The sequence below is a fragment of the Pteropus alecto genome, unplaced genomic scaffold (genome assembly GCF_000325575.1).
Source record: "Pteropus alecto unplaced genomic scaffold, ASM32557v1 scaffold239, whole genome shotgun sequence".
Classification (NCBI taxonomy): Eukaryota; Metazoa; Chordata; class Mammalia; order Chiroptera; family Pteropodidae; genus Pteropus; species Pteropus alecto.
Window position 1 is genome coordinate 724774 of NW_006494613.1, and position 11429 is coordinate 736202.

The 11429-nt window shown below is 39.9% G+C and overlaps 1 protein-coding gene across 2 annotated transcripts in view; it reads right to left on the reverse strand.

The window, feature by feature from the left end:
* ANKUB1 (ankyrin repeat and ubiquitin domain containing 1) overlaps positions 1-11429 on the reverse strand; it is a 36092-nt gene that overhangs the window by 2854 nt on the left and 21809 nt on the right. For both annotated transcript variants that reach the window (XM_015600172.1, XM_006926209.2), the window contains exon 5: positions 8387-9325. In XM_015600172.1, coding sequence (XP_015455658.1) covers positions 8387-9325 — 939 coding nt within the window. The remainder of the gene's footprint in view (positions 1-8386; positions 9326-11429) is intronic.

Sequence of the window (11429 nt, forward strand, 5' to 3'; positions counted from 1 at the left end):
GACACAACGGAACAGAACTGAGAGTCCAGAAATAACCCCCACCCCCATATATAACAGCAAATAAATTTTGACAAAAGAGCCAAAAAACAAACAATAGAGAAAGGAAAGCCTCTTTAATAAATAGTGCTGGAAAAATTGGAAAGTCACATGCAAAAGAATGGAACTAGACTGCTCTCTGTTGCCACACTTCAAAATGAACTGAAAATGGATCAAAGACCTGAATATAAGACCTGAAACAATAAATTGCATAAAAGAAAATATAGGTACTAAACTCATGAAGCTTGGATTTAGAGAAGATTTTATGAGTTTACCTCAAAGGCAAAGGAAGTAAAAGCAAAAATAAGTGAATGAGATTATATCAAACTAAAAAGCTTCTGCACAGCAAAAGAAACCATCAACAAGACAAAGAGACAACCAACCGAGTAGGAGAAGATATTTGTAAACAACACCTCCAATAAAGGGCTAATATCAAAAATATACAAAGAACTTATATAACTCAACAATAAAAAAAAAAAAACACCTACTTATAAAATAAGCAGAGGATGTGAACAGACACCTCCCAAGAAGACATACAAATGGCCAACAGACATATGAAGAGTTGCGCAACTTCACAAGCTGTTAGGGAAATGCAAATCAAGACCGCAATGTGATACTGCCTCACACCTGTTAGAATGGCTATCATCAACAGGACAAGAAGTAACGAGTACTGGAGAGGATGCAGAGAAAAAGGAACCCTCATACACTGCTGATGGGACTGCAAATTTGTGCAGCCACTATGGAAAACAATATGGAGGTTCCTCAAAAAACTAAGAATTGTTTGTGCAGCCACTATGGAAAACAATATGGAGGTTCCTCAAAAAACTAAGAATTGATCTACCATATAATCCAGCAATCCCTCTACTGGGTATTTACTCCAAAGACTTGAAAATTTATATCTAAAAAGATATTTTCACACCGATGTTAATGGCAGCATTATTTACAGTGTCCAGGACGTGATGTCCTACCATAGATGATTGGCTAAAGAAGCTGTGGTAAATATGGACAACGGAATATTACTCAGCCATAAGAAGAGACGAAATACTGCCATTTGCATCAACATGGATGGACCTCGAGATAATCATGCTAAGAGAATAAACCAGAATGAAAAAGTTGAAAATCACATGATATCCCTTATATGTGGGATATAAACCTAAAAGCAACAAACAAACAGGACAATCAGAGACTCATGGACATGGACAATAGACTAGTGGTTACCAGAGGGTTGGGGAGAGGGGAAACAGATGGGGTAAAGGAGGTCAAATATGTGGTGACAAAAAGTAATCTAACTATGGGAGGTGAACACACAATGTAAATATATATATATGCCTTACTTTTAAAATGTACGGCTTAAACTTAACGGATTTCATTAACCAATGTTACCATAAAAAAATCAATTAATTTTTTAAAAAAGCAGACTCTTCACTTGGGTACACAAGATGCTTCTCATTGTAGGTGTGCTTTACCTTGCTAGTCTCATCTGCTAATTTCTCTCTATCCCCTAAAATGCCTTGTGCAAATCCACTTACTTTCCTAAAAAGTAAATTTCTTTCTTGCTTTTTCACAAAGCAGTGCCTTTGACCATGTTGCCACCTCTACTTGGCTCCTTTTTCTTATCACCACCCTCTTTGTCTGGCAAGATCCTGTAAATTTAATGGAGTTTCTCTCAGTCTAGCAGGAGCAACCTTGCATAAACATTTGAACTAGTTCAAACATTTGAACTAGATCCAAGTTTGCCTGATTCATCTTTAGTGTTCTGGATTAACTCTTTACTTTACCTCAATGGCTTGGCTCCTTGAGCCCTCTAAATGGGATTAACCTGTCAGGGCTGTCCGTAGAATCAAGTTCTAAACCTTAAGTAAATCACTCAATCTCCTTTAGCTGTTCTCCATATCCCACCTGACTTGATTTAAAGCCCTCCCTCTCCCTTTCTGATGTATATATTAGCTCCTCCTAGGCTCAATGTTCATTCTGATTCTCTCTCTGGTATATGAACTCTCACTTTGCTGCATTCATTCAAAAACCATTTACCAAGCACTTCTTATATGCCAAGCACTGTTCTACGTGCTGAAGAAACAAAAAGTGAACAAAATACACAGCGTCTCTGCCCTCATGGAACACATTCTAGTGAGGAAGCAAATACACAAATAAAAGGTTAATATAATATGAGACGGTGATAGCACTGTGAATAAAAACAAAGCAGGGCTGGAAGGAGGGTGTCACCTCCCAGGTCAGTTTCTTCTCTAATAGCCCCTGCCTCTTTGCCAGGCCCACACTCTTTTCTGTGAGCATGTTGCAGTGGGCTAATTTAGCCATTTTGTCTTTGAGTCGTCATTTTCTGGTTTCCTGGCACTTACCCAGGAGAGGCAAATGTAGTTGCTGTCACTCTGGCACACTCATCAACAGGGCTGCCTTGCCTACAGCATTATTTTACCTCCACCAATTGAGCACTTGCTTGGGCTCTCTGAACACTGGGACCTGCTCCAAATACATCTGTAAGCTCGTGAGAAGTCTGGGGAATATCTATAGCTGCCCATGTCTCTCTAGAGGTGGGAGCAGAACACTATGGGCCTTTCTAAAGCAGTGGCTGGGAGTTTCTGGGCGCAGAGAACCTCACCCTTGCTTTGAGTAGTTTAAAAGACAAGAGTCATCCTTGCATCCACCCTGTTCCTTATTCCTTATCGTATGCAATCCACTACCAAGTCCATCAATTTCTTTCTTACATTTGTCTCCAACCCATCCACTTCTCACTATTACTCAAGTCACTCCTGTAGTTCGGTCTGCCACCGTCTCTGCCCTGGATCCCTGCAGATGACTCCTGTCTGGACTTCCAGACTCCATTCTAGTTCTCCTATACTGAAGTTAAAGTGGTCTCTAAAAAATCCAAAGCTGATCAAACCTTTCAATGTTCCCTCATTGTCTTTAGACTAAACCAGCCCAGTCCTTCATATGGACCCCTGGCTGCCTCTCCATGTTTGTTTCATACCTCTCCTCTCTCTTCACTCTAGCACATCTTTCTATTTCACAAATGCCCCGTGAGTTTCAACCAGAAGGCCTTTGCACAAGCCATTTCCTCTACCTGGTGCATACTCTTTCCATGCTTCCTTTACCTGGTTAATCCTTACTTCAGAATTCAGCTCAAACATTTTCTTAGGGAAGTCAAGGTCCTTGTCAGACTTCCATAGAACCTCTCTCTCCAAGTTCCTCTCCTTCATAGCACTTTCCTCAGTGAGCATATGCCATGATGACCATCACACCCTCCTAAACAGTTTGCTTCACAAGTGGAAGACTACATCTGTGTTTATTATTATTGTTTAGGGTGACCAATTTCTTGTTTTGCCCAGGACTGAGAGATTTCCCAAGAAACAGGACTTTCGATGCTAAAACTAAGAAAGTCACCTGACGGTTGTATCTCCAACTCAATGTTTGTTGAATGAATAACCATTATAACCACTAATTGGGCCATCAGCCCAACTATCTAACTGAATCTCAGTGTTTCTTTTCAGCATAGAAGTTCCCAGTTTAGGGAGGAAAGACAGTGTAACTATCTATATTCACCTCTCCCTGGCTTCTATGCATTCATTTAACATCCATTTATTGACCACTTACTATATGCCAGGCACTATGCTGGAGATACAAAAGTGAACAAAAGAAACAAGGTTCTTGGTCACCTGGATGGGTCATGGAATTCAGGGTTGCTCAACTGGAGAACAAGGCCTCAGCATGCACTGTTTGACAAGCTAGTCTAGGAGGCTAAACTCTCAGGTTTCAGTCAACTTTCTGACCTGTGTATGAGGTTGAAGGCCCAGCTGATGTCTCCCTTTGCTGCTCTCACCTAAAGCAGAACTGAGGAGGAGATGTGATGCAACTAGTCTCCTAAATCTAGTGCTCAGGAATGCAGAAGAACTCTGCATTGAGCTCTGCTCAATGTCTGTGTTTTTCTAGAGCCCACATGCTCACCTATACAAAATGGCCAGGACTGACAGTAAAGGGAGAGCAGCAGAATTAGCCCCTGCTACCTTTGTGCCCTAGCACCTAATAAAGGGGGAAGTTGGGGGAGGGGTAGCTTACACCCCTGAGAGGAATCTAAGAGAGGAAATATCTCTTCCACACCCATTACAAGCTATACTTGGGAGGTGTTCCACAAGGGCCAGCAACTGAATTTCATCAAGCTTATTCCTGGTTGGAATTGGGGGTACTACTGACAGTCTCTTCTCAGGGAAGGTTGACTCATAACACAGTACCACACAAATTCACCCTGAGAGTCTTTGTCAGATTCTCTCCTTCACTCCCACACTGGCTCCCTCTGAGCCTGGCCCCTTCCAGCTGTAGATATGTAATTAACTGAAAAGTAGCCTCTCATACTCTATGAATGGGTATAAGTTGGTACAGTCTTCTAGGAAGGTGACTTAGCAGTATGTATATGTCCTTTAAACAAACAATTTTACTTCAGTCAAGGTATCCTATAGGAATACTTCTACAAATGAATTAGTATTATATATGAAAAGATCTATTGCACCACCGTCATCATGGTGATAAACTGGAAACAACTTGAATGAAAATCAAGTGGGGCTCATTAAATAACTTATTTTAAAAATATCGACAGTGGAATACTAGGCAGCCATTAAAAAACATAAGGTAGTTCATTCTTCCAGTATGGAAAGATTTGACAGATATATTTAAGTGATGTATATTTGGGGACAATAAATACAGTAAAATCCCTTTTATGATGAAAAGTGAATGCCATACATGTCTCACATATATATGTTGAGATACATAGACAAGTTCTAGGAGGCTACAAACTAATAGTAATAATGGTGTCTTCCGGGGAGTGGCATGGGATGCATGAGAGGGGAGAGGAATGGGACTGGAAGATGGATGGAGATATTCATGTTTACTTTATATAATCCCATATTGTTTGGATGTTTCCCAAAAAGTAGTATTATTGTATTTTGTAATTAAATTTCTCTTTTTTTTTTTAAGGGAAATTATTCCATCGCCCAGCTTTCCCATCTGCACCGGCATTGCCTTTAAGCCGCACAGGCTGCTGCTCCATCTCCTCCTTTGTTTTCCTCCCCCTCCCACTCACCTTTGCTTCTAGAATCCCCAAGAAATAGGTCACATATCGAGAGAAGTTTGGGGAGCGGGAGTTACTCCTCCATGAAGAGTGGGTCTCAGTGGCATGGCCAGGCTAAGCAGGTTTATGCTCTATTTTCACTTTCCAAGCCTAAGACAAACACCTTCATCAACCACAGTGGTTCAAACTTATGACAAATGTGCCCTGCCCCATCTCTGGTCATTTTTATTTAAAAAAACAAAGAGCTCTACTTTTATCAGGAGCACAAGAGCCCATCAGAATCACCAGTGGAGATTACCATCCATTCTCTGCCCACTCATAGTCTCAACTCAACCTTTTGGACCAGTCCTCCACATTTGAATCTTCACTGGACTTCCAGGTCACATAAACCTCACTGGAATTAGACAGTAAATGGTAAGGAAGACTGTTTTCTAGATACAACTTGGAGATATTTGACTTGGAGATATTTGATAGCTTACACTATCTTCTGAGAAATGAGGCTCAGTGTGGCCTCAGTCACTGTCATCTTGACACCAGCTACATGCACTCGTCAACCCAGACCCACATTAGCACCTGATCTGAGCTAACCGCAGTAATACTCTCTTGGCATCAGTCCTAAGAAGTATATTTTCATGAGTCTAAAAGTGGAGTTCCTGAATGATATATGGTCCAGCAAGTGCTTTCACATGATGCCAGGTATCTGCAGTCCTGGTTTGGGGGACTCCTCTCCCCACATAATTAGGAACATCTAATGGCTACTTTACTAACCCTGATCCAATTTCCCTGGGTTACCATCATGAAAGATTACGTTGGCTTTGTCTCCATCTCCTGGCTATGATATTAGCTTGTTGGTGGATCCAGCCATCGAGACAGTGCATAGTCACTCTTCATGTTGTATCTTTTTGGCATAAGAGCTATACTGGTCTTTTAGTAGTAAATACTCAGACCACCTGACTGCCTGGCTTGACTGACAGCTTCAGGTAGACATTGGTGCTTTCATGACTCCTATGAGGGGGCATGAACCAGACCAAAAAGAGCTGTGAAGGGACATGAATACTGCAGGTTTCACTTCCCCCTCCAAAGTCCACCAACAGAGGGATGTGAGACATCCTGGGAAGGTTAAAATGAAAAGGAGAGAAAACAGATAGGAAGGAAGTAAAGAGTGCAAATAAAGAAAAGAGAAAACTATTGGGAAAAGTCAAATGGTAAGGTTGGAAAGATTAGCAAGGAGTCACTTTGCCAGAGGAAGTGCAAAATCAGACTGACCATCGTTCCTTCTACAAACTCCTTTCTGCACTAACTTTTTTTTAACACGTTTTCCCCAGCAGTTCCTTTAACAACCTTGAAATTGCTTCCCCCTGATAACTCCAATCTTTGTAAAATGTACCTACAAAAACAGCATGCTTGTACCTCTTTGGAAAACTGTTTGTAGGTGTTTACTCAAACTAAACTTAAATTTACCCTACGACCTAGCAATTCTATTCTTAAGTATAGAGTCAAGTGAAATGAATGCAAATTCAAGAATAGTTATACAAGAATATTTAAGAATAGTTATACAGTTTTATTCCAAATTACCCCAAATTAGAAACAACCCAAATGCCCATCAATAGCAGAATGGATAAATAAATAAAGATATGTAATACTACGCAGAATAGGAATACTATATAGAAATAAAAAAAATCAATACATGTAAAAACATGGATGACTCTCATAGACAACATGCTAATTGAACAAGGCAGACATAAAAAGTACATACTATATATGCCCTTTATATGAAATTCAAGAACAGGAAAAACTAATCTCATTGGTAGAAATTAGAATAATGGTTATATCTGGGAGGGATTATTGACTGACAAGAGGCATGAGGGAACTTTTTGGGGTGCTAGAAATACTTTGCATCTGACTTGGGTGGTGGTTACATGGATGCATGCAAAATGAGCCATACAAGTGAAATTGGTGCTCCTTATGTGTGTTACTATATATTTCACAACTCAATTTCTCCCCAAGAAAGCACTACACACACTAGATACTGGCAGCCTTCTTCACCCCAAATCATGCACATGCCCGCCTTAAACAGATACTTTTGCATATTTCTATTCTGCCTAGCAACAAACTGGGCCATAATAAGTAATTACTGGATGCTTGAAAAATAAGCTTATTTTAAACGTGCATCTGTTGATAAAACTAATCAGTATTTCCTTTCTTATGTTTACAGCCTGATTTTAAGATGGGCTATATAATTTTTTCAATTAATAATTTTCTCATCTTTTTCTAGAATTTTAGATTATCTCTTTTTCTACATTCTATTTGAGATACCTCACAAATTACAAAGATTGAAGCTATTAAGTAGTTTCTTCATTTGCTGTCAACCTCGTTATCGCGAATTATGCCAGTGTTATAACCCGAATTACTCTCACCACTAGGTGGCAACAACCTAGCTGAAATAAAATAGAACTGAACTGAAGACCAATACCAAAAGGCAACTAAAGTAATTTAGTCTTGTTTTTTCTTTTCTTCTCATAAATTGAGTAAGGGGAAATATATATTTCTACTGGAAATAATATTGGCGCCAAGTAATACCTCATGGGTAATGGATGGCCCCTTATAACTAATCGGAGTTGTGTTTTCGATGAAATCTGATGACCAATATATAAAATTTTATCTTATGAAATGTATGTGCCTGAAAAGTCCACTTTGTAAACATTTGTTTATGTCTTTAAGTGTAATAATGCATTACTTTTTAAACTTGCCTTAAATATTAATGTGAGTTCTACCACCCTATCCAATATAGATCCCACCCCCAATCTTGCCCAGTAAGTCAACTAACGTCTTTATGGTTCAGTTTGTCAACAAATTGTTTCTTTCTTTCCTTCCACTTTCATTACCATCCAGTCTTCCATAATACTTTTGATGTATCCCTTCCACATTTCAAGTTTCTCTCTTCTTTTAATTATAAGCAACAATTTCTTATTAGTTAAAAAAAAAAGGGGGGTGGGGGGGCAAGGGACCTTGCTAATTGATACAATTCTTTTTATGGTATCTCTTTTCTTCCTGAAGCTTGAGGACTAAAGTACTGTACAGATTGAACTGGCCAATAAAATTAGTTTGTTTTGTCTTATACACAAGGCTAAGATGAAGTCCTTGAAGCTAGATACTGCCCTGGAACAATTTCTGTCACACTATATGGCATAGCAGGGCTTCATGGACCATTCCCTGCACCTAGACCGGCCCTATTAAAGGTTTGCCCTTGTATGTTTAAAGAGAAAGCATTACCTGGCCACAGCTAAGCAGTAGATGGCATTTTCCCTTGGAGTTTTCCCATTGTGCTCAGAGAAAGATGCGAAGGAGGATCTGAGTAAAAAGTCAGCACTGGGTGTTGCATAGTAAAAAGATGGGTGTGAATAGCCCACTCTTGAAACTGGAGGGAGGGGGACTTGGGGAAGATATGTGTTTTTTACAAGCTTTTCTTTTTTCTTAGCTGTGGCAATAATTTTTTGCCGATTTTGTTGTTGATGTCTTTGTAATTCTGAGAATGTATTTGCATCTACCAGCGGAGGAAATTTGAAGATTTGTTCTCTTTTGTCTTGCTGTGAAATTGCCAAAGGATTGACAGGTTTCCTGCTTGCAGTATGTTCCTTGAGAGGCAGTAGCTTTCCAAGAGTGCCTTGTGAGTTCTTGTTCCCATCCTGATGCCAGTTCTTGGAGGTCATTTTTGGTTTGGTGAAACCATCCACCATCACAATGTCTCCAACTCTTGCCCCAAAGATCCTTGCTCTGCAAAGCTGGCTTTTATAAAGGTTGTGACTCTGAGCTCTGAGAATCCATTGTTTTATTTTAACATAGATCCTCATGGGGACTGAAATTTTCAGAAAAGAAACTGTGGACCACATTTTACTCTGTAAATATAATACGCAGTCTTTATGCTTGTGTTTGACCGCAATGGTCAGGGGAATTTGTCCTGCAGCATTTTTGCATTCCAGGCACAGCACGCTGTAGTTGACAAAGGCCTTCAGAATCAACAGCTGGCCTGCTTCTGCAGCTGCATGAATGGGACATTTAGAGATATCTGCATGAAGGGCTTCGTGGCACCATGCTCGATAGGGGTGAACACCGACTGCCTCATTGGGCCGCACACCCTGCTTCAGGGCCCATTCGGTGAGCTCAATGTAGCCATAAAAGGCGGCAATGTACAGGGCCACCCTTTTCTGATACCTGAATGAATGAAACAAGTAGGAGTAGGGGTGTTTAGTAAGTCAGAAAATAGACAAATGTAGTTACACTAAATACCCATGAAACATTCTAGTTAAAATACTTGTTTCTTACTTTTACTAGAATGTTTTCGGAAAAGGCATGTAGTAATATATAGATTCAATTGCACAGGACTTGCTTGTACACATTATCCTACTATGCACATGTACATAATTCAAACTGGTTTCCTTTGAGCAGTTTTCTTTCTTATGAAAATCAAATGCTCAAATAAAAAAATCAAACTTTATATCAATTATGCAGGTACTAGAAGAAATTCAAAATGTTAACAGAAATTTGAAAGTTGTATATGTTTGTTTGTTTTGTCCTTATTTTCTGGCTTCTCAAAATCTCTACTGCTATTGACGTATACCACGAGGTTGCTCCCCACCACCAGAATCACTACCGGTGCCATAGTCTCCTAACTGGTCTCTCATTTTCACTTATCCCCCTCTAGGCTTTTCTTCACACAGTATTCAGTGATCTTTTTATTCTATGTATTGAAGGTTGCCTATCCTCAGTTCCAAATCCTCCAATAGCTTCCCACTGCAATTGAAATTCTAACTCCTCACCTAGGCCTATAAAGCCCCTCATCATCTGCACCCTCATCCCACTTCCTACCAGTCCCTTTCTATTTCACTGTACGAGAGCCACACTGCTCTTCTTACTATCCTTCTAATACTCCATAAGGCATAAGTTGAATGACATGTGAAGGCTGTTCAGAGAAATAAGAATTAGGGAGACAAACCTAGACAGGGTCCCACCAGGTATTGTCCAGGATATACTTGGGCAGGGCTGTCTGACCCCATTGTAGGGAGGGAGGAAAGCTAGCCTGGTGTCATCCAAAATATACTGCATATAACTGACTCCCTGTAACTGATTGCATGTTCACTACACCATTTTTTGATGTGTATGTGGCTTCCCAGGTAATTTTTCTGTATGAAGTAGATGGTCTTTGCAGAACATGTTGGTCTCTAGGACCCTCTGACAGTTAGGTTATAACTAGAGTTATGCATTAATATGCTGGTATTTTGGTTCATACATCAATTTCTTTTGAAATTCATTAGTGAAAATCAGCATATCTGAATTTTATCAGTTTTCTCAATTTGGGGAGAAGAGCCCCCCTGGTTGGACTGACTAGCCTTTGCTTTCATCTTTAGCATTCATGTTATGGGAACTAGAGGTACTCTTCATACTGAGACTAGTTGGTCCTGCTTCCTAAATATATCTTTTCACAGTCTGTCCTCTTAGTCTAGTCCTAAGCCTAGTTCAGGCTGCCATTGTCTCTTGACTATCTCCCCATTTCCCTGCCTGCCTCTATTCTTCACACTGCAGCCAGAGACAATGTTCTAAAATGAAGATTTCATCATGGCTTTTCTCTGCTTTCAATGTCTTCCCAACACTTAAATGTTGAAATTCAAATTCTTTTACATTCCTATGGAGTCCTGTATGAGCTGGCTCTTATCTTTCAGCCTCTGGCCACCAGCTCCCTCTTACTCTATGATCTACCATGTAGAACTTCTTTCACTTCCTTCAATTTATCCTCCCTGCCCCCACCACTCAGATCTTTGTACACATGGTTCCATCTGTTTTGGAACATGGTTTTTCTTCTCTCTACCATTTACCCAAGTACCAACAATTAAGGTCTCAGTTTCAGTTCTCCTTCTCAGGATTATCCCCTAAGTCTAGTTAGTTCTCCATACTATAAATTCCCATATCATTTCGCACTATGTCCACGTCATAACATTTTTTACACTGAATGATAATAGCAACAATGCTTAGCATTTATATCCTGCTTACCATGTGCCAGACAACTCTCTAAGTTCCTTATAATTAGTAGGTCATTTAATCTCTAAAATAGTTCTGTGAGATAGATACTATTACCATTCCTATTTTGTACATGAGGACACTGAGGAACAGGATGACTTTATCACTTGCCCAAGTTTATACAACTAAACACTGAGGGAGTACGGCTTTGAACTTAGGCAAATGGGCACTGGAGTTTATACTCCCAAACAATTTGCAATTCTGCTTCTTGAGGATTTGGTTACTTATTTTCTGTTTCCCCTGC